We start from the raw sequence: 25,014 nt of genomic DNA on the forward strand, positions 1-25,014 counted from the left end.
AACAAATGATACAAGATCATCTTATGGCTTCATGTAACCCCTGGCAAACCAGAGTACCCTTGAGGTATTTTATATCAGTGTGGATGGAAAGATGTGAGTATATAAAACTTACTGAAGGAGTGTGTCTGCACATCTAGATTTGGCTTTAACAAAATATGATGACTCTGCAAAATAATATACAAGTGGTGGGGAGAGAGCCATAGTCTAATCTTCAACATTATCAACAAAATATTCACCATCCCACTCTTAATAACATGTTTATTATTTTCTTTTTGTTTTAAAATACTTAACTCTGGTACTCATACTGCTAGGCTGCATTAACTATAATGTGTTATATTTCATTCTTAAAAAATGAACAAGCTCTTAGGAATGTAATTTTCTCTCACCTATTTTTAAGATAGAAATAAGTCTCTAACAATCCAAGTTGGATTGGAAAGATCAAAAGTTGAGTCAAAAACTTCCGAAGTGACTGAAATATTGGGGCCAATTCATCTTCCCTAGCTATATAATTGGTAGGTACCACTGGTCACATATTTCAATGTCATATGCCCAAAGTACGACTAATATGTTACCAGCATATTTACCCAGTTCTCTTGTTTAGAATTGAAGAAATTATTAGAACTGAAGAATAGAATAAAACCCAAGATAGATGAAAGCTCACAGATGTTAAAGAATATAGTTTAGAGTAAAGGCCGTGGTTTGAAAGAGACCCTAGCAAGCCTCTGAATTTCAAGCTTAAATTTCTTGAAACATAAGGTTTAGTGGCAGGAGGCTCAACACCTTGTGACTTTGAATCTGTAAAAAGGCACTAGCACCCATGAATCAACTTGTTATATTTTCCTACTCCAGATGATTCATAAATATTTAGGATCTCAACCTAAAAATACGTTTTAAATAGCCCTGGATTGTGCCATTGGAAATAATATTATCAGATCGTTTTAAAGTCTGTACTGAGGGGCTCTTTTATTTTAAAAAAGGGCTTGTTCTCCAGGAGTTAGTGCTCTCTAAATAAAAATTTGGGACTGACAAGCATGAAAAGTTTTCTGTACCAATCACCAATTCACGACACCCAGGAATCTATCAATCACAGATTTAAAAAGCTCTGTCCTACAGCACACTTAATACCCAGTGTAACCACTTAGTATTACCACTCCTTGATGCAATACAAACTCATTTCCTTAAACTGCTATTGCAATGAACTCCAGGGTTATAAATGAGCAGACACAAATTGATTTGCATGTAATAACAGTAGCAATAAACTTTTCCTGGTCCATGCAATTTTCCCCATCTGTTAACAGAGAGGAAGTTTAGGACCTATTATTCCCAGAAGAAGACTTACCCAGCTGGACATCTATAACACTTGGCTGATTCTCCATGGGGAACAATGGCTTGGGAGGTTTGTCTGTGAGTAAAGCTAGAAGAGAAAATGAAAGAAGATAATGGAAAAATTGAGATAAATTACAGGATGAGAAAGATTCTATCGTGTATGATATTTAAAGTTTGTAGACTTGACAGTACGTAAACATTTATTAGACAGTGTTCCTACTTGAGCTGTTACTCTATCCATACAATCTCCACTTCCCAACACATTTAGAGCACCATTGATTCACTGTGAATATGCCACTTTGACAGCTACACTTTCCAACAAGATCAAACGAATGGTCTATTTTGAGTGGTTTTATAAGCTTGTGAGTGTAAAGAAATACAGATTTTAAGAGTATAATCATATAAATATTAAATCTTCATACCCACTTTGTGGTACTAAATATTCTTAATGAAATATAACCCTAATGGACATTTATGGTGGACTGAACCTTCTATACCTCTGAATCATCCCTCACTCCTCACCTCAATCTCTAAAACAATATGATAAAACACTGGTACCTTCATTAGGATAAATGATCAAAAATACTGATTGAGCATCTTTTGTCCACTAAGTCTTATGCTAAGTGCTAAGGGAAAAGAAGTAAAATCTTTATCTTTGTCTTCAATATATAATCTAGGACTATGAACACAGAATTAGCACATGAAAGTAAAGAGATGAACAAAGAATACAATTTAGTAAAAATAAAATTGTAGCATTTCATCTCTAAGGCTATATGTGGTAAAGGAATGGAGAAAGGAGAGGTCAGTATTTGTTGTCAGGGTCGGGCAAAGTTTTATGAAGGAAATGAGTCTCCACACAGACCTCAAGGAATGGAGAAGATTTGGAAAGGCAGAGTAAGGAAAAAGAAATGCAAGAAAAATTAATAACACAAATCGAGGAATAGAGGTAGAACTTAGAGAGGCACCTAGAAGAAAGAAATGTCAGGACTTGGCACACACAGACATAAAATGCTTTATGACAAACCTTATATGAAGCTATTATTTATACCCTGAGCTCCTTTTACTTGTTCCCGTATTTATGCCTTACTTCAACTATCCAACTAGACTCTTACCTATCAAAGGGAAATGTTTTATAAGTCTTTGTAATTCACAAGAGACATAGAATATAGCTGGGTATGAAAGAGATAATCATTAACCCATTGTTAATTGAGTGGTTTAGGAATTCTGTGCCGACCTGAGAGAAGTTCATCTCATATTTGCAAAGATATTTAGAAGAGAAAGAGAGAAACAAAAGTTGATCACATGATAGGAAAAGTTAGGGAAATATACAAATTTGGTGATATTCCCAAAATAATTGTTGATAACAAAAAATGCACCAGGAAAGAGCTTTACATAACATTAGCTTTATCTTCCTGATATCCAAACTGTTAAGGAAAAATTTTAGTGACTTGTTCTCATTTTTCCAACAAATCTTTATTGATGGCCTGTAATGCATCTTGTCCTTATGGAATTGAATGATATATTTTTCTAACTAAGCTAATTTTGGCATAATACAGGCAAACACACAAATACAATATCTATAGTCTTCATTTCTTCAATAGTTCAGTTACTCTTAATAACCTTATATCAATATTTAAATATTATTTGAAATATAAAGGATATGCTTTTAAACAAAATTTAAATATTTGTATTCAAAATCCAGTCACAACAGATGTTCAGTTTTGTTGTTTGCTATCAGTTGGAATAGGAAAATATTGAGAACTACCAAAATATCCAGCAGTAAGAGGTTGGTTAAATAATATTATGTTACTTCCATATAATGATATATTACAATACATCTACTTAAAAGAATTAGATAAATCTGTACGTCTGTTATGAAATATCTCCAAGATATATTATTCAATGAAAAAGCAATGTTCCAAACAGTGTGCACAGTATACTATCCTTTGTGTAAAAAATATACATGTGTGTGTGTGTGCACGCACACGTGCCGTGCATATATATATTTGTACAAGTGTGGAATATTTCTGAATGGATACATGTGAAACTCATAACAGTGATTTCCTTTGAGGAGATGAGCTAGGTGATTGGGGAATAGTGGTGGGTAAGGTTGGGTTAGGGAGGTACTGGCCAGCAGAGGAAGATTTAATTTTCACTGTATACCTGTTATACATTTTGAACAACATTCATATACTGTGTATTCAAAACATGAATAAAAATTTTAAAATTCCAGCCACCTACATTTTATTTATAAAAGAATTATTTTGGTTACTTGGCATAATTATTGTCAATTTGCCTTACACATCCAGATTATTGACACTTAGATTGCTGGAAACTGTTCTTAGTATTATTTTCAAATATGTCTTGCCTGCAAATGTATTAATTGGGATGTGGTAGGTGGGAAGTAACTGTAGGTAATGTATTTAATGCTCAAAGGTGAATATCTTGTTTTACTTTCATCAGGATATGAATCTGGAGTCATTGTTGCCCTCCATCCTTACCTCCTGCCATGGACTATGGATATACTTACTCTGATTTTATTATTGTTAAATGTCAATTACTAAAATTTATTAATATTAATGATAATTTTAAGTGCCTTACATTTACAGGTGGTTCATAATTTTTAAGGTGCTTTCAGATACATTAGTTCATGTGATCTACACAATGACCTTGGAAGGTAAGGAAGATAGTTACAATTATGGCCACCTTAGAGATGAAGCTAAATGAAGCTTGCATTGTCTCATTTGGTGCCCCCTTGTCACCAAAAGCCCCTATATGCAGAATGGATAGGAAGATAGATATAAGTTGTAGGCAGAACAGGTAAAAATGCTCAGTACTGAATCAATGGTTTTAGCCTCTTTGACTACAAACTAATTAAGCTAAGTTTCCCAGGCCAGTGGGAGCGGCTTTGTGGCAAACAGTCAGCTGAAACACAGTTTCTGTAGAACATTCCATGCACATACATTTTTTTCCCTAAACTCATGAATGAAAGGAGATGAACTTACACTTATCCTAATGCATCCCAGTGGGATGTATGGGCGTGGAACCTCATTAAATTCCAATATCATGTCTAGGCCTGGGAATTGCCAAGAAGTGCAAAACATTTGTGATGATAAAGCAGGAACTGCAGCAGTTCATCTGGATCCTGACCACCAGCCCAGAGACAAATCTATCAGCGCATAGCATAATTATAGCATTTGCAGATTAGCTAGAGCACATGCTGCCATGAGTAGGCAAGCTCATTTCATTTTTCTTCTTTTTAAAAAAATATCATCTGAAAATCACAGTTATTGTTTGGGAAATGAAGGGGAGAACTGTCAATACTAGACCCCATGAACAACACAGTGGGGATTTACAATTTTATTAGAAAACTTATCCTGGACCCCTAGAGGGATTAACTGGGGTCTGAGCTAGTCTTTCAATTTTCTGCTCAAGCTTCATGCTTTGATTGAAAGAATGGGAGCAAGGGATGCAGTTTGGTACTAACATTTCAGTCCACAATTCCTCCCTGCGTTTCCCTCTGTAGCCGCTTATGTTTAATTATCCTTAACTATAATTGCTCTACTGAGTATACCATGGTATTAGTCTTAATGTGCTAGTGAAGCTATGACTGTTACTGCCTGCTTCTTCCCAAAGCTAGGTTTTATATGTTCAACACTAACTTTCCTGAGAATGTCCAAATTAGCTCTTTCTTTTCTATTGCAGGCAAAGGTGTGTCTACCTATATAACCAGATCAATTAATTTGGCTGAAATGATTGGTAAATTTCTATGAACTTAGTATAAGAAATCAGTAGAATTAACTGTTTGAATAAATCAATTTATGTGACTATATTGCCTAAGTGTTACATACAGTTATTACAAGTTTCATCGTCCTCTTTTGTTGATTTGTCTCTAATTAGACTTGCTAGCAAGCCAAGTGGAAGGGAATAGAAGGACAGCTTGATGCAAAGGACACTAAGTGTACGAACCCAGTAGGATCACAAAGTAGCTATTTAATTTCTAGGAATGAAGACATTATGAAATGTGTATGTTAAGGTCAATGAAATGGATCTCTCCAAATCCATTCAATGTATCAGCACTGAAATCACATTCCAAAATCATTATTTTCACCACAACATTTAACCATAAAAAATCTCCCAATGACCCCTACATTTACAAGAGGATAAAATCTGAACCTGTCAGGTGTAAACATAAAGGCAGTCATGATATAGCCTTAAAAAAAGCCTTCCTGTCTTCTTACCCACTCTTCTACTTTATCTGTGCTTTGTTTGGCCAAGTTACTTTCCTTATTTAGACATTGCATTAATTTCCAACTCTGCATCTTGGCTTAAACACTTTCCCTAAGCTTAGAGACAAATAATAATAGTTACCATAGTTAGCATTCATTTAGTATCTGCTGTGTGCTAGGCCCTGTTCTAAGGCATTTTATATTACATTTTACAAATAACTTTCCCAAAGTCAAGGAGCTTGTAAAAGAGGGATCTGAAATGAGTAATGCCTGATCTCACCGTGCCCACAGTGTCTAAGACCTTCCCCTTCCTTTTTGCCATCCCAAGTCCTATCTATCTTCCAAAAGTCAGTTTAAGTCCAACATCCTCCAGAAAACCTTCCCTAATAAAAGCCCAAACAAACCTTTCCTCTCTCTGAAACCCTAAAGCATTTACTATTTCTTTGAACCACTCAGTTGGTTCACAGCATACATTTCTTTGAAAACGAATTAAACTTCACCTTATATGGGTATATCTAGTCTCCCTAACTAGATTTTGAAGTTCCTAGATGACAAGAATCATGTCTCACATAACCCAACAATCAAGGTAGTGTCTGACACTGTGGAACAAATAAACACAATCTTCAAATTATTTTCCCATTGTATTCTTTCTCTAAAAATGGGTGCCTCCAATAGGGTTCTTAGGTTACAAGGAAGAGAAACACACTCTTGCTAATTTAAGCAAAAAGGGAATTTATCAGAAGGATGTGTCAATGATGGACAGGATGTCTGGGGAACTAAGTTTAGATACAGGAAAGAAACCAGGCTAGGTCTAGATGTACAGGCAAAAGGGACTGCACAACAATTTCATCTTGATCCCATCATAGGACTGAATTCACTCCAACTGGTTTGTGTGTGTGTGTGTGTGTGTGTGTGTGTGTGTGTGTGTGTTTAATTTGTTTTGTCTTATTGTGTTGTAACTTGTTTTCTGTCCTTGTGTCACTTTGACCAAGATTCAAAATCCCAGGAGAGGATGAATGGATAAGTTTTTAACTCCAGCCCTAGCCAAGACTGCATGCACACACCGAGGAAAACAAGAATCTCCCTAAAGCAGGCTTTCACAACCTCAGCAATATTAATTTTCAGTGCCAGATAATTCTCTCTTGTAGGTGGCTGTCTTGTGCATTATAGGATGTTTAACAGCATCCCTGGCCTCTACCCACTAAATCTAGTAGTGCCTTCCCCCAGTTGTAAAACCCAAAAATATGTCCAGATATTGGCACATGCCCCTGGGGAGCAAAATCACCCCAGGTTGAGAACCACTGCCCTGCAGAAAACCTAGGTTCTCTGATGTTCTGAGGGAACCAAAGATCTTCAGAAAAAAGACTTGGGAATAGTCTTCACATGGGAAAAGAAAATGGAGGTCCTTACTAAACAAATTAGATCTAGGGAGAGTCAAGGATCTTGTTAATATCCTTAAAGGTTTCCTGTAATCATGAAGGGAGATTATCCAAGTCTAGCCAAAGTAGTCGACTAGTTTCAAGATTTTGTAAATTGAACACAGAATGAATCCAGAAATTGCTGAGTTCTGGAAACATCATAAGCATTATTATTTCTTGGAAAGGAATATCTCTTTCTGAAATTAACATTAGAGACTTCCTAATTCTGAATTATGAGGCACATATTTTACTAGCTACTTAGTGAATATAAAGTCCCATATACTGTGAATATTTCATTTCTAGGATTACTAAGCTGAGAATCCCCTAATTTAGGTGATCATTCAGGAAAAAATATACAATAAATATGATTATGTAATATTATCTTTAATCCTCTAAACTTATAAACCCAAACAGGATCAGTCTTAGATATAATGTGTCTCCTTTGCCCTAAGCGTCCTCGTTTTGTGTACCTTACTTCAGAGGAGTTTCTTCTCCAGCCTGCTTTTAGACACCCAGTGTTGTGTCTCTCTAATCAAAACTCGCTGCAAAGAAATCTCTGCAATTTAAACCTTAGAATGAACTTAAGGTACCTGAATCTCCTCTCCTAAGGCTAGTTGCTTTTGAAGGATTGTCTGGAAATGTGGAAGGGCAGGCTTTATTCCTTAGTAGGGGGTTAAACAGCAGGCATATAATTGGCCCCAGGACCCTTCTCTTTACTCCTGTCTTCATATTGGTGTTGGTCAACAGACAGGGTGGGCTTCAGCGGAAGTTAATGAAGACAGATACAGTTATTTTCCTCAAGATTCCAACCAGCATTATTATGAGTGATTTCTCCACTTCTTAACGTATCTTAGGAAAGAGAGCCCAGCATAGTTTAAATTTAAAAATACATCAATGTTTCACTTGTTTTCACTTCAGCCTGTTACTACCTCCATCAACTAAGCACTATAGCAATTAATTTTTTATAAATATTTTCTCCACCAAAACTCTAATATATCTACCTCATTTAAAATAGGAGGGGTTCTTATTAGTTATCCATTTTATACATATTAGTGTATATATGTCAATCCCAATCCCAACTAATAAGAACCTGCTGTGTAAAAAAAAAATTAAATTAAATTAAAATAAATAAGTAAATAAATAAATAAAACAGGAGGGGGCAGACTGACATATGTTGTCCATTAATTCCATCCAAAAAGAATATGTATTCTCTAGGTGTTCCAACTATAGTAGAAAGGCTGAGATGGGGTCAGAAAAAAAAATCAAGCCAGTGATTCCAAGAGTCATTTGGAGATTTGTTTTAAACCACTGGTGGCTCAACCTTTGGATATTTAGATATGTGTCTCCCACACCTCCCTACTACTGACTAAGAATAATTTCCTTTAGTAAGTCACTATTATTGATGGTGGTGGCTCACGTTCCTCATGTGTGTATTTGAAAGATAAAATTATTGAGAACCACGGAGTCAAACAGACAGGAGGTCATATTCATAGGATTAAATTGCTTTTTAATACAAACACATTCTAGTTGAATTAAAATACTCCTACCATAATTTAAAGCCATTCCAAGTATTTGTCTTTATTTAAAACATAAAGTTAGGTATTCTCTTTGAATCAATAGGTGATCCTTTAACAGGCAGACGCTAAGCTGCCAGGGAAGTGCTGGGCAACCTACCAGGCCATTGCCCCTGCACAGCTCAGGATCTCGTTAGTAACTGCTCTGGGCATCTGGCTCAAAGATCCTGTGCTGCCTTGCAATTCAATGGATGTGCCTTGAGGGTCCTGAATGCTCAGGGGTGCTGTGAAGTTGCCCTGAGGTGCACTTTCCTCTAGATTCCGTATTTATTTCCACTAATATTTGAGTTTTGAGCAATGCATGAGCTTTGGGAAAGCTTGAGCATAAAGGCAGGGCAATTTCTTCTTGATGCCATTTAACACAGGGCTCTTCTCTGGAGAGAACAATGTTTATTCAGCACAAATCCGCCCAGACATAAAACAACTTCTTCAAACTTGAAAAGAAAACAACTTTGGGGGAAATGGAAACTTAAACAGAGGTTGTGATGGTAGTTTTGTTTTTTTTTTCTCTACACAGAACATGCTTTTTCTTCTCTTTTGCCTTTTCCCCCTCAAGAAAGATTTTTGCCTTCTCTCTTTGAAATAGTACTCTCTGGGCACTTAAATGTTGATGTCTAACACATTCCAAATGTGGTTACTATCAAATAAATTACCTGAGATAGTGTACTTCTGAATTCTACACAGAATTTGGGATATAGTTTATGCTAAAACAATGAGAGGTTACACATAGAAGATAGATCAGTTTTAATTTTTTTCAGCTTTATTGAAATATAATTGACATATAACATTGTGTAAGTTTACGGTATACAATCTGTTGATTTGACACACATATATTGCAATACAATTACCACCATATAGCTAAGTAATACCTCCATCAGGTCACATAATTATAATTTCTTTTTTGTGGTGAGAACATTTAAGGTCTACTCTCTTAGTAGCTTTCAAGTATACACAACAGTAATGTTCATTATAATCACCATGCTGTATATTAGATCCCTAGAACTTACTCATCTTCTAACAAGAAGTTTGTACTCTTTGACCAACATTGCCTTATTTTTCCCACCTTCCAGCCCCTGGTAACCACCATACCAGTCTCTGTTTCTATGAGTTCAGCTTTTTTAGATTCCATGTATAAGTGATATCATGCAGTATTTTTCTTGTCTGAATTATTCCACTTAGCACAGTGCCCTCCAGGTCCATCTATGGTGGCACAAATGGCAGGATTTCCTTCTTTCTCACAGCTAAATTGTATTCCATTGTGTATCTTTATAAGATAGATCAATTTTCAACTTGCATCAAGATCCTCATTGGCTTCTGTGGTTACTGATCTGTCAGATTCTAGAAATTTGGCCCTGATAGTTATGCTTAAGAATATAATAAGATACTCTGGGATGGATAATTTTAGAGCTAGACAGGCTCTTATTTGTCTAATTCATCTGGCTATTTTGAAAGATGAAGAAACTGAAAGGTAGAAAATGAAAGGATTTTCTGAATATCATATCACAAATTAGTGATCAAACAGAAGACTAAAACCCATGTTTCCTGAATTAAAGATCAATATCCTTGCAGCTGCACCATGGCTAACATTGACTAAGCATGCATTCCACGCCAAGCTCTTTTACATTCATTCCATCATTAAATCCTCACGACAATACATGAAGTAGGTCCTAACATTATCAACATTTGACAGATGAGACAATTGAGGCTTAGTGAGATTAAGTGACTTGCCTAAAGTCATATTGCTGATAAATACATTATGGGTCCAGGAATCAGCCTAAGTCTATTTGGCTCTTGAGTCTGAGCTCATAGACACTACACTATACAGTTACCTCTCTTCCTTGTTTTTTGATTTAAGACTTTGTTTCTTTTATTCAAAACATATCCTGTTTCCATATAAACATCTCAGAAAATACTTATTTAATTAGTGGAGTTTGGGGATGAATTGACTGAATACCTTATACTGTATCTATACAATTCTACAAGTCAAAGAGTGGGATGAAAATTCAATTTGGATTATCTGGTGTCATTCATTCTTTCAATCAGTTAACAAATGTTTATAGTTCTATTATAGAAAGTTACTGTAATAAATAGTGTATGTGTCTGTGCTGGAGTTGGGGATGTAAAGCACAAATTTGAACAATATGTGGAGTCATATAAAAAGGGTTAATCTAGTATGAGAGATAGGCATGTACAAATGGCTGACAAAAAGAGGAAATTGTCTATTTTAGTTTTTCTTGCTATTATAACAAGTTACCACAAACTTTGTGGTTTAAAACAACACATTTATTATTATTTTATAGTTTAAGACGTCAGAATTCTGACGTGGATCTTACTGGACTAAAATTAAGGTGCTGGCAAAGCTGTGTCCTTTTCTGAGGCCCTAGGGGACAATTTATTTCCTTTCCTTTTCCAGCTTATAGAGGCTGCCCACATTCTTTGGTGCTTGGTCTTCTTCCATCTACAAAGCCAGCAATGGTATCAATAGGTTGAGTCCTTCCCACATTACATCATACCAACCTTCTCTTCTGCCTCCCTCTTCTACTTTTAACAACGCTTGTGATTCTATTGGGCTCATTTGGATAATTAAGATTAATTTCCCTATTTTATAGTCACATGATTAGCAATCGTAAATCCATTTGCAACGTTAATTTGCCTTTGCTATATAACCTAACAGATTCCTAAGAGATTAAGATGTGGACATCTTTGGGGGGCCATTATCCTGCCTACTAAAATGCCACAACAGGTAATCAAATAAAATACAAATGGAATTTATAGAAGGATATGACTTCTTGGCTGTCATATGGAACAACAACATACATTATTGCATGCATTGTATTTTAATGAAATAAAGTTTTATTTACTGGTCTCATTTCAGCCAAGTCAGTTTGTGAACAGGGACATAATCTTTGTTTTCAAACAGAAGTCCATCCAGACAATTAATTATTTGAGTAGATTGGGCTTGTATTGATACTTCTGTTTTCAGCTTAATGATTTATTTATTTACAAGTACTGAACTGATTAGGCATCCATAGCCTATCAATATAATGTTTTGTAATGCAAAAGAATAAGAAAAAGCAGAATATCACTTAAGCAATTTTATCCATTTGGATGTGCTTATAGTCCCTAATGAGGACTACAACTGTAGACATTAAATAAGGAATTGCTTTAGAATCAAAATTTCATGCCAAGAATAATTTTCTAATTCACAGAATAATCTTTTGGTGGACATTAAACATGATGTGATATTTAGAACTCAGGAATAAATTGTCCTCCTAAGTGGAGAACTTTTCTAACATAAAGACTGACTTTCGGGTCCAAAGTTGAAAAAAACAGCTGGTATCAATCACAGGGCATTATCCCTTTATGTCAGCTTTGCATTTCCAGAAAATTTTTCATGATCATGATTAACCCATTTGTTTGCATGAAAGCAAGTCAAATGCATGGTCATCAAAAACACTATAAATTGCAGTGTATTATTTTGACTTTGCAGATGAGGAAACTGAGGTTCAGAAAACTTAATTTACTCACCTAAGGATACCCTGCTACTAAGGGACAGAACCAGGATTTTAAATCCAATTCCCTTACTCCTATTCTGTAGTCTCCTAGTTTCATTTAATCCTCACAACATTCCTATGAGGTGAGCACTACTATAATTCCTGTTTTATTGTTGAGGAAATTAAGGTTCAGAGAGGTTGGGTAGCATAACCAGCTAGCAAAAGGGGCAGAAATGTTACCCAAATCTACAACTATCTGACATTAAAGCTGGGATCTTTCCCCCTAAAACTCTCTAGGACGAATATGTCATAGTATTTCAAATCAACTCAATCCTACTACAAATATATCTGAAAATAAAATCATTTTGCTTTCCATTTTCATCACTGAAGTCAGAACCTGGCCTTCAAAATCTTGATTGATTTCCCACATGATGGCAGCACTCTGGGAGGTTTCCAAGCTTGTTCCCTGTCTTCGTAAACACTGATGAGCACTAATGTAATTAATCAAATATAAGTTGGTGATGTATGATGTTGAAATTGATTTTCAAATGAACCCAATTATGATTGTTCTCAGTTCCAAGGAGAAAATATAAGCTGAGTGATTTCAAGACACAATTTTTGAATGCAGAAAAATTGAAGACAAGAGAAGGAAAAACCGAATTTACAAAGCACTTTCCCTTTTCAATTATTATCTCATTAAATCCAACTGAGAGGCTAGTAGGGCAAGGATTGCTGTCTTCAGAAACTGAGATATGAAATCTCAGAAATTTTTCAAAGTAGGATCCAAGTCTCCCAAAACAGAATGCCTTGATATTTTTAATCAACCTCATAAACTTCCCCTCTAACTGTAGAACTTTAATGATAGACCCATATTTTCTGATAGGATAAGCACTTCCTCAGCTGTCAGTATCATTCATCTCCTGATATAATTTTGTCAAGAGATTGGACTCAATGCTCAGAAGGAGAATATGCATCTCTGAATAAGAAGCCTTTCATTACCATAAGGCAGGCTAATGCTATGACAGGATAGTCACTCTCTGGCACTCCACATTACAGTCTTCTTCATACTGGTTGAAATGAAGCAGCTTCCAAGTGTGGGTTAATCCTGAGGGTCTGCATGTACCCCCTCCCCACCCCATCATCCACTGATCTGGACTAATGCTTCACTTCGGAACATTCCAGTACAAATGAAACCCAGGTGCTCAAGGCTGCTCTGGCCTTATGCCATATTGATCTGGTGTCACTGGATATTTCTACAGCAAACACACACTTTCTCCAATAGTGTCTTTAGTCAAGAAGTGGTCAGGTCATTTGTGAGAGAACAAAAGGCTTTTCAAGGAACTTTCTTCTGTAGCGGTGGTTACCTGGGGTTATCAACCTGTTACAACACTGCAGACAGATCTTGCTGTATTAGGTGACTCAGTGTCTACTGCTCTGCTTTTAGCCTGCTAAGTTACTGATATGTCTAACCAAAACCGGGGCCTTCAGGATCTTCGTCTGAATGCTTCAGCCTGAGCCTGACAGCTGGAGCTCACTAGCATATAGCCATTTAGTCTCAGAGATCCTTAAAGAAGAAAAAAGCGCTGTCCATTTCTTGAAGAGAGAATTTTAGTTCCTGGGACAGCAAAAGCTCCTCATCCTTGCCTGTCTTATGTGTATCCAGACCTTGGAAATGTCTGTGATGTTCATCAGCACTGGGCTGATCTCACTCTAATTCAGAGCAGATGGCTGCTTATATGTTATGATTTTAAAAGGAAAGCCTCTTCCAACTTTCAAAAACATCTGCCACCCACTATCTAGGTCATAAACCCTATAATATTGCTGTTTAAAGCACAGACTCTGGGTTAAGAATACCTGAGTTTGAATCTGGATCTGCCACCTACTGTGTGACCTTGATCACGTTTCTTAATTCCTCCAGGATTCCATTTCCTTAATGAATAACTGTGGATGGTAATTGTACCCACTCTAGGATTGTTATGAGGATTAAATGAGATGATGCTTCTGAAGTGCAAAGTAGAGAACTGGCTCATAGTTCTCAATCAATGGTAGCAATTATTATTAATTGGCCAATTAAAGAAAACACTGAGCCGTATCTACTTCTAGGGAGAGAACCCAATGTAATGTATGACTGAGAATAGGTATGGCAATGAGAGAAAGGTTGAAAGGACAAGGGTAGGGTACTGAAGGGAAGAAGTGGGAGTAGGGTAGAGACAGAGCAACAGGATCACCAAAGCAATTTGCACTCATTTTAACAATCCCATTTTCCAATACCTTGAGGAATCACAGTACTTGTGTATAGAGATCCAGATCTAAAACTCACACGGCCAGCTTCTGCCTTGGTAAGGGGATTGGATTTTTCTTTACAAGCTTAAAAAATATCTATAATATTGTGTAGGAAATAGATGAGCTGGCAGGTGTGTTTCAATAGTATCTATGTGGATAATACACTGAACCTAAGTCAGTGATTTTACTGACTCCTCCTACCCATGCAAAATGAAAAGGAAATTGAGCTGGTTGGTTGGAGTTTCAGGCTGATATCCATTTTGCTGCAAAACAGGTAGGCAAATTATTGGCACAATAATAGAAGCCACTTCATCAGCTTAATGAAATGTCTTCCACAGAATGGATAGACTAAAAGAAGCTCACTCTGCATGAGGTATATTTTTTAAGTCCTGGCCTGAAATTTCAGAGACCTGAGTTCTAATCCAGACTGCTAATAATATACTGTGTGACCTTGGACAATTCAGATAACTTTTCAGTTGCTTAGTTTCCCCATCTTCAAAATGGGGATGATGATCACCCTGTATAGTTTGTATGGTTAGTATAAGGACCAAATGAAATAAAAAATATAAAAGCCCTATGCAGTTTTCAAAAAGAACTCTAAAAATATAAGCTATAAAGTGGGAAATGTCCTCCTAAACTAACAACTTCCAACAATGCATCCCAGAGATATAGCTGTCTTCTGCCATTCCTAGAAGTATCCAAGGAGGAAATCTACAGGATCAGTTTGTTTGCTTGTTCAGTGTTTTAAAATATTTTGTCACCATACCATTCTACTTTATGTCTAGTATAAATATCTAACTGCAATGAAAGGCTACATTTACTAAAGAAAAGGGAGAAGAATCATCAACTATATTTGTAGAAAATAATATATGACACTCATATGGCACTTACTATAAGTCAGGTACTATTCTAAGGACTTAGATATTAATTCACTTAAAGCTTACAATAACTCTATGATTGAGGTACATACTTTTATTATCTCTATTTTATAGATAAAATACTGAGGCATCAAAAAATTAGGTGACCTGCCCAAGGTAACATATCTAGTAAGAAACAGAGCTGAGGTTTGAATTTAGGCAGTCTGGCTGCAGAGTTCTTGCTAAGTATAAGCTTAATACAATCCCGATCAATTTGTCACTTCGACAAGCATTTAGTCCTACAAAATCATAATTAGAAATATACTAGTCCTCCTAACACATAAATTCCTTCTAAAGAGTCCCCAGCATTTAGTCTTGGCTTTATAACTTTTCTGCAATAGACTCACTACCTCACAAGGTTGATCATTTCAATTTTAAATAACTCTATTAAAAATTTATTCTTTAGATTCATCTAAAATTTGTCTCTTTGTATGTTTTATCTGCTGGTCCTATTTCTGCTCTTTGGAATAACACAGAATAAACCAACACACCTTTTATATACCAATGCCTAAAATATTTGCAGGCAGATCTCGTGATTTCTTCCACCCCCCTACCTTTCTGAAAATCTTACCCTTTCCAGGCTAAACACTCTCAGTTCCTTCAATTGTCCATTGTCTTTTAGGTGATATGTATTCCGAAACCCTTTACCATCCTAGACGTCCTTTTTTGGGCAAAATGTAGTCTGTCAATAGGTCTCTTAAATAAGGCAAAATAAACTGAACACATGATTTCAGATGTCATCTAAAGTGCAGTGGAACCAATACTTCTATTGTTCTGAACCCTGCCTTCCTGCGATGCAGACTAAGAATAAATTAGCATTTTTGGCAACTAGTCATACTGCTTGTGTTCTTAGCCAAATAAAAACCCGAGACTGTACTTTTGCAGTTGGATTTTTGGACCTGAAAGAAAAACTTTACATTTTTTTGATTAAATGTCATCTGGTTAGTTTCAACCCATCATTCCAAACTACTGAGATCTTTTTGAACAAGAATTATGTCCTCCAAAGAATTAACTGTCCCTCCCAACTTCCTCTCATCTGCAAATGTGATAAGTATAATTTATATGTCATCTAAGTCACTGATAAAAAATGCAGAACTGGACAGCACCCTGAGAGAGGGCTCTCTGGTGGTCAACAACATTGATTCACTAATCAACACTTCTGAAGTATAGTGTCTGCTGCCTGCCCAATGTTCCCCACTGTGCCACATTTCTCTGGCTCTGTCTCATGCTCTGAGCCATTCTTCTCCAAATAGGACAAGCTAAGTATTTTGTGGAGGCCAGGGCAAAACTTAAGAATTTTAAGACAGTAACACTAGATTATTAAACCAAGTGTGGGGCCCTTCTAAGCATGGGACCCTGTATGACTACACAGGTCCTGTGCCCATGCAGCTAGCCCTATCCCCAAACTTTCCTGTGACAGAGACTGCTAGCTGTTCTGCAAAATCTGTTTTCTTTTCTTTCTGAGCAGATACCTAGACTATATGTGTCAGCCTCCACTGCAGTTAGGTGTGACTATGAGTCTGAGTTCTAGCCAATACAATGTGAATGGAAGTGACATATATCAATTCCAGACCTGGCTCATAAAAATTTCACACACGAGTTTTTTCATGCCATTTTCTCTTTCATCAGCTTGATACAGATGATAATGGAGACCTTGGAAGCCACATGCTAGAGGTGGTAAAATTTCAAGAATGAAGAAACCAAAGTACTTGAATTAAGAATACTTTTTAAAAAGAGTCATGTACCACAATGTTCATTGCAGCTCTATTTACAATAGCCAGGACATGGAAGCAACCTAAGTGTCCATCGACAGATGAATGGATAAAGAAGATGTGGCACATATATACAATGGAATATTACTCAGCCATAAAAAGAAACGAAATTGAGTTATTTGTAGTGAGGTGGATGGACCTAGAGTCTGTCATACAGAGTGAAGTAAGTCAGAAAGAGAAAAACAAATACCATATGCTAACACATATATATGGAATCGAAAAAAAAATGGTTATGAAGAACCAAGGGGAAAGCCGTGAAAAAAGACGCAGACCTACTAGAAAATGGACCTGAGGACATGGGGAGGGGGAAGGGTAAGCTGGGACAAAGTGAGAGAGTGGCATGGACATATATACACTACCAAATGTAAATAGATAGCTAGTGGGAAGCAGCCGCATAGCACAGGGAGATCAACTCGGTGCTTTGTGACCAGCTAGAGGGGAGGGATAGGGAGGGTTGGAGTGAGAAAGATGCACGAGGGAAGAGATATGGGGATAAATGTGTATGTATAACTGATTCACTTTGATTGTAAAGCAATTATACTCCAATAAGAACATTAAAAAATAAAGAACTAAAGGAGAAAAAAAAGAATACTTTTTTTAGAATTTTGTGTGAAAAAATTAATTTATATTAGGGTTGAATCATTACACATCTTTGGGTTTGCTTCTTAAGCTGCTAATGTCACTCTGGAAAATACATTGCTTGAATATCAGAATTACGTAGAAGGCTAGTCAAAATTCACCTGGTTCCCCCAACTAGAGAATACAATCCAGTGGGTCTGAGGTGGGGACCGGAAATCTGGGTTCTTAACCAACCCCTCACAGCTCATTCTGATGATAAGACAAGTTTGGAGACCCATTGTCTAGGCTTTTCCTTCCATTTTCCTTATCACAATACCCCCATCCTATGTTTGATTTTCTCCTGGTTCTTATTTCCCAGGTGATATTTACCTCATGTATTTAATTAATCTGCTTCATGGAATGCAGTTTTGATGCCTGGCATTCCAGCAGCCATCTTGTAATTTGGGGATGGAAGTTATATGCAAAAAATGGAGGAGCAGAAAGAGAGTAAAAGCCTAGATCCCTGACGACTTCTTGAAACTTCCATACCAACTCTGGACTAACTCCTGATTCTTTTTGCTTTGAGAGAATGAATGTTTATGTGTTTGAAAAACTATTCAGTAGAGTTTTCTGTTATGTAGTTTTCTATTCTATGTAGTAGAAGCTAATCCTAACCCACAGGGAATTATGTTAGAATATGCTGTTCTTTCAGGGCCCGTGATATACATTTCCTTATGCTGATGGTTGCTCTTTATCTTCATATAAAACCAGGCCTTCTCTGAGTAACTTGTCCAAGCAATTGAGTAGTATGGTGGAAGCAATGGAAGTCAGTACTTCATTTCACTAGGATCTTAAATCAGATTGTATTTCTCTGTAGTCATCAAGAAATCCCTCTTACAAGGCTAGAGATATCACTGTCAAAGTCTTAAAAATCTCAGAGACAATATCCTGTGTTTGATATTTTTCAATGAAAAAATATTTACCTTATATCAGCTTGCTATGGTCTGAATGTATGTGTCCCCTCAAAATTCATATGTTGAAACCTAATGCCCAAAGTGATAATATTCAGAGGTGAGGCACTTTGGAGGTAGGTCACATGAATGGGATTAATGCCTTTATAAAAGAGACCCCAGAGAGATCCCTTGCCTCTTCTGCCATGTGGGGTTACATTGAGAAAACCACTGTCAATGAGGAATCAGGCTCTCATCAGACTAAATCTACCAATGACTTGATCTGGAACTTCCCAGCCTGCAGAACTGCAAGAAATAAATTTCTGTTGTTTATAAGCCACCCAGTCTATATGGTATTTTTGTTATAGCAGCCCAGATAGACTAAGACAGAGCTCATGCTCTTCCTAATCTGATGAAAGGAAATAAGTGTGCTTTTGAGAAGCAAGATGATTGAGGCACCCCTTTTGGTTCAAGATGATTTTGAAAAGCATGGATGCACATTGTTCTTTCTTTCATTCTTCTTTCATCTATTAAAAAGTAAAGACGGAGTGACAGATGCACAGGACCTGATCATCCATCTTAAAGGGGCAGTTGGAGTTTTTGCATACAAATGAAAGCTATCATTCTTGTCAACTTTAAGCTGGAGTTCTAAACACGATGTCTGCAGCCAATTAATACTCCATGACCAATCAGAGCACTCATGCAGACTGTTCTCCCATCCCGAAACATAATCCCAATGCCCAAAATTATTAGTTACAGAAGATAGAGACGTTTTAACTTGTGATTTCCAATCAAATTGACTCAATATATTATTCATTTATGCTAAAAACATGTATTTTCCAAAAATATTTTGACTGTCTTGACAATGAAAAGCTGCTGAATAAAAGGCCTAAATTATTTGAGATTAGGTGTTCTGTAATGTAATGTCACAAAGAAGTCCAGCCCCACAAAGGTCAGCTTCTTAAGGATCATAGTCGTGACTAGAGACATGCAGAGTTCTGATTTCTGATTCAGGAGACAAAATCGTCACTTGGCTGTGAGAATTGGACCATCAATTCTGTCTTTCAGTGATGCTACCTCTATCCCTCGCAAATCCTTGGAATATGCCAATTTGGATGGTCTAAGAAGATATATGTGTGACATCAATAATGTCAGGGATAAAGTATGCCCACTGAGTATACTCAAGGGATCTTGTGCCCTTAAAAGAGAGAAAAGCTAGAGAACAAAGATAACAGGCTTACTGACAGCTAACAAGCAGCCACAAGCAGCTTTAAAGCTGGACTGAGTCAGAAGTAGTATTTGCTTAAAAGCCCATTGTCCTTGAACAAAGAGAAAACCCCTTGCACAGAAGAGGCTTTTCCCACTCTGAAATGTTGACAGCACTTTCCTTGCTAGGCTAGCAATCTACTAAGTGGGAGAATGGTTGATTTCCTTACTGCTCAGTTCTGCAAATATATCTATGGGTGGTCCCTTCTGGCTAGCCAGAGTCAGGTTAAAATTCAACATTAGGTGAAGCATTACTCATTAGGATGGATTGATAAGTTGCCTACAAATGCAGCGTCCATCTCTATAAAAAGCTGAATTTTGAGAAGAATATTAACATCCTTGTACATTTATGTTAACACCTTTAATGTAAAAGCAAGTCTGTCTTTAAGTAATAACAGAGGAAAATAAATCAACAATAGTTTACAATTAATAATCTATGTTTAAAATAAGAACCAGCTCTCAAGTTCCATAATTATTCATTTCCATGACTTAATAGTACAAAATGAGAATGTGTTTTCCCATTCAAAGAAATTCTTGATACCAAGTCCACCTTACATTCTTAGGAAAAAAGCCTTCTATGGAGTCAGTTTGAAAGAGGGACGACATGGATATCTCTCAGGATTGAAGCTTAAAAAGAAGCGAATGCTATGTTTTCTTCTTTCTAGATGGGATGGGAACTAAGGCAATACAACAGTGGTTAAAGGCTTACTAACTAGACATGAATTCGAATCCCAGCTCCACTACTTATTAGCAATATGAAAATTATGTAAACACTCTATGCCTCAGTTTCCTCACAAGTAAATGAGAATATTAGAATTTTTATTATATAGGGTTGTTATAAGGATTAAATGAGATAATGTAAGCACTTATTAAATTAGAGCTGATGTGATTTTGATCATCACCACAGTCTTATTCTGTTGGTCCAATTTATAACCTTTACAAAATTCAAATAGCAATGTCCAAACATTGGTGCTGTATCTCAATGTCATTTCTTAAAGATATCTGTGTCAGAAGAGATTTACTGAGTATCTGTTATGTGCCTGGAATTTTGCTAGATACTGTAAAGAAGAAAGAAGATTTTACAGCTACTGCCTTCAAAGAATGTAGTCAAAGTTGGAGTATATACTCTAGTTTTTTTTTTTTTTACATCTTTATTGGAGTATAATTGCTTTACAATGATGTGTTACTTTCTGCTTTATAACAAGGTGAATCAGTTATACCTATACATATGTTCCCATATCTCTTCCCTCTTGCATCTCCCTCCCTCCCACCCTCCCTATCCCACCCCTCTAGGTGGTCACAAAGCACCTAGCTGATCTCCCTGTGCTATGCGGCTGCTTCTCACTAGCTATCTGTTTTACGTTTGGTAGTGTATATATGTCAATGCTACTCTCTCTCTTCATCCCAGCTTACCCTTCCCCCTCCCCGTGTCCTCAAGTCCATTCTCTAGGAGGTCTGTGTCTTTATTCCTGTCTTACCCCTAGGTTCTTCATGACATTTTTTTTTCTTAAATTCCATATATATGTGTTAGTATACGGTATTTCTCTTTCTCTTTCTGCCTTACTTCACTCTGTATGTCAGACTCTAGGTCCATCCACCTCATTACAAATAGCTCAATGTCGCTTCTTTTATGGCTGAGTAATATTCCATTGTATATATGTGCCACATCTTCTTTATCCAGGCATCCAATGATGGACATTTAGGACGTTTCCATCTCCTGGCTATTGTAAATAGAGCTGCAATGAACATTTTGGTACATGACTCTTTTTTTTTTTTTTTTTTTTTTGGCGGTACGCGGGCCTCTCACTGTTGTGGACTCTCCCGTTGTGGAGCCCAGGCTCCGGACGCGCAAGCTCAGTGGCCATGGCTCACGGGCACAGCCGCTCCGCGGCATGTGGGATTTTCCCGGACCGGGGCATGAACCCGTGTCCCCTGCATCAGCAGGCGGACTCTCAACCACTGCGCCAACAGGGAAGCCCTATGACTCTTTTTGAATTATGGTTTTCTCAGGGTATATGCCCGGTAGTGGGATTGCGGGGTCATATGGTAGTTCTATTTGCAGTTTTTAAAGGAAACTCCATACTGTCCTCCATAGTGGCTGTACCAATTCACATTCCCACCAGCAGTGCAAGAGTGTTCCCTTTTCTCCACACCCTCTCCAGCATTTATTGTTTCTAGATTTTTAATGAAGGCAATTCTGACTGGTGTGAGACGATATCTCACTGTAGTTTTGATTTGCATTTCCATAGTGATTAATGATGTTGAGCATTCTTTCATGTGTTTGTTGGCAGACTGTATATCTTCTTTGGAGAAATGTCTATTTAGGTCTTCTGTCCATTTTTGGATTGGGTTGTTTGTTTTTTTGTTATTGAGCTGCATGTGCTGCTTGTAAATTTTGGAGATTTATCCTTTGTCAGTTGCTTCATTTGCAAATATTTTCTCCCATGCTGAGGGTTGTCTTTTGGTCTTGTTTATGGTTTCCTTTGCTTGCAAAAGCTTTGCAGTTTCATTAAGTCCCATTGGTTTACTTTTGTTTTAATTTCCATTTCTCAAGGAGGTGGGTCAAAAAGGATCATGCTGTGATTTATGTCATAGTGTTCTGCTTATGTTTTCCTCTAAGAGTTTGACAGTTTCTGGCCTTACATTTAGGCCTTTAATCCATTTTGAGCTTATTTTTGTGGATGTTGTGGGGAGTGATCTAATCTCATACTTTCACATGTACCTGTCTAGTTTTCCTGGCACCACTTATTGAAGGGGCTGTCTTTCTCCACTGTACATTCCTGCCTCCTTTATAAAAGATAAGGTGACCATATGTGCGTGGGTTTATCTCTGGGCTTTGTATCCTGTTCCATTTATCTATATTTCTGTTTTTGTGCCAGTACCATACTGTCTTGATTACTGTAGCTTTGTACTATAATCTGAAGGCAGGGAGCCTGATTCCTCCAGCTCCGTTTTTCATTCTCAGGATTGTTTTGGCTATTCGGGGTCTTTTGTGTTTCCATACAAATTGTGAAATTTTTCGTTCTATTTCTGTGAAATATGCCAGTGGTAGTTTGATAGGGATTTCATTGAATCTGTAGATTGCTTTGGGTGTTAGACTCATTTTTACAATGTTGATTCTTCCAATCCAAGAACATGGTATAGCTCTCCATCTATTTGTATCATCCTTAATTTCTTTCATCAGTGTCTTATAATTTTCTGCATACAGGTCTTTTGTCTCCTTAGGTAGGTTTATTCCTAGATATTTTATTCTTTTTGTTGCAATGGTAAATGGGAGTGTTTTCTTGATTTCACTTTCAGATTTTTCATCATTAGTGTATAGGAATGCCAGAGATTTCTGTGCATTAGTTTTGTATCCTGCTACTTTACCAAATTCATTGATTAGCTCTAGTAGTTTTCTGGTAGCATCTTTGGGATTCTCTATGTATAGTATCATGTCATCTGCAAACAATGACAGGTTTACTTCTTCTTTTCTGATTTGGATTCCTTTTATTTCCTTTTATTCTCTGAATGCTGTGGCTAAAACTTCCAAAATTATGTTGAATAAGAGTGGTGAGAGTGGGCAACCTTGTCTTGTTCCTGATCTTAGTGGAAATGCCTTCAGTTTTTCACCATTGAGGATAATGTTGGCTCTGGGTTTGTCATATATGCCCTTTATAATGTTGAGGAAATTTCCCTCTATGCCTACTTTCTGCAGCGTTTTTATCATAAATGGGTGTTGAATTTTGTCAAAAGTTTTCTCTGCATCTATTGAGATGACCATATGTTTTTTCTCTTTCAATATGTTAATATGGTGTATCACATTGATTGATGTGCGTATATTGAAGAATCCTTGCATTCCTGGAATAACCCCCACTTGATCATGGTGTATGATGCCTTTAATGTGCTGTTGGATTCTGTTTGCTAGTATTTTGTTGAGGATTTTTGCATCTATGTTCATCAGTGATATTGGCCTGTAGTTTTCTTTCTTTGTGACATCCTTGTCTGGCTTTGGTATCAGGGTGATGGTGGCCTTGTAGAATGAATTTGGGAGTGTTCCTCCCTCTGCTATATTTTGGAAGAGTTTGAGAAGGATAGGTGTTACTTCTTCTCTAAATGTTTGATAGAATTCGCCTGTAAAGCCATCTGGTCCTGGGCTTTTGTTTGTTGGAAGATTTTTAATCAGTTTCAATTTCAGTGCTTGTGATTCGTCTGTTCATACTTTCTATTTCTTCCGGGTACAGTCTCAACAGGTTGTGTGTTTCTAAGAATTTGTCCATTTGTTCCAGGTTGTCCATTTTACTGGCATAGAGTTGCTTGTAGTAATCTCTCATGATCTTTTGTATTTCTGCAGTGTCAGTTCTTACTTCTCCTTTTTCATTTCTAATTCTATTGATTTGATTCTTCTCCCTTTTTTTCTTGATGAGTTTGGGTAATGGTTTATCAATTTTGTTTAGCTTCTCAAAGAACCAGCTTTTAGTTTTATTGACCTTTGCTATTGTTTCCTTCATTTCTTTTCATTTATTTCTGATCTGATTTTTATGATTTCTTCCCTTCTGCTAACTTTGGGGGTTTTATTGTTCTTCTTTATCTAATTGCTTTAGGTAGAAGTTTAGGTTGTTTATTTGAGATGTTTCCTGTTTCTCAAGGTAGGATTGTATTGCTATAAACTTCCCTCTTAGAACTGCTATTGCTGCATCCCATAAGTTTTGTGTCTTCGTGTCTCCATTGTAATTTGTTCCTAGGTATTTTTTGATTTCCTCTTTGATTTCTTCCGTGATCACTTCGTTATTAAGTAGTGTATTGTTTAACCTCCATGTGTTTGAAATTTTTACAGATCTTTTCCTGTAATTGATATCTAGTCTAGAGAATTTTGGTTGGAAAAGATACTTGATACAATTTCAATTTTCTTAAATTTACCAAGTCTTGATTTCTGACCCAAGATATGATCTATCCTGGAGAATGTTCCATGAGCACTTGAGAAAAATGTGTATTCTGTGGTTTTTGGATGGAATGTCCTATAAATATCAATTAAGTCCATCTTGTTTAATGTATCATTTAAAGCTTGTGTTTCCTTATTTATTTTCATTTTGGATGATCTGTCCATTGGTGAAAGTGGGGTGTTAAAGTCCCCTACTATGAATGTGTTACTGTCGATTTCCCCTTTTATAGCTGTTAGTATTTGCCTTATGCATTGTGGTGCTCCTATGTTGGGTGCATAAATATTTTCAATTGTTATATCTTCTTC

The 25,014-nt window shown here is 36.7% G+C and overlaps 1 protein-coding gene across 1 annotated transcript in view; it reads right to left on the reverse strand.

Moving 5' to 3' along the window:
• IL1RAPL2 (interleukin 1 receptor accessory protein like 2) overlaps positions 1 to 25,014 on the reverse strand; it is a 541,686-nt gene that overhangs the window by 292,615 nt on the left and 224,057 nt on the right. The window contains exon 4 of the mRNA XM_019949414.2: positions 1,340 to 1,414. Coding sequence (XP_019804973.2) covers positions 1,340 to 1,414 — 75 coding nt within the window. The remainder of the gene's footprint in view (positions 1 to 1,339; positions 1,415 to 25,014) is intronic.

This window comes from Tursiops truncatus, chromosome X (genome assembly GCF_011762595.2).
Source record: "Tursiops truncatus isolate mTurTru1 chromosome X, mTurTru1.mat.Y, whole genome shotgun sequence".
NCBI lineage: Eukaryota > Metazoa > Chordata > Mammalia > Artiodactyla > Delphinidae > Tursiops > Tursiops truncatus.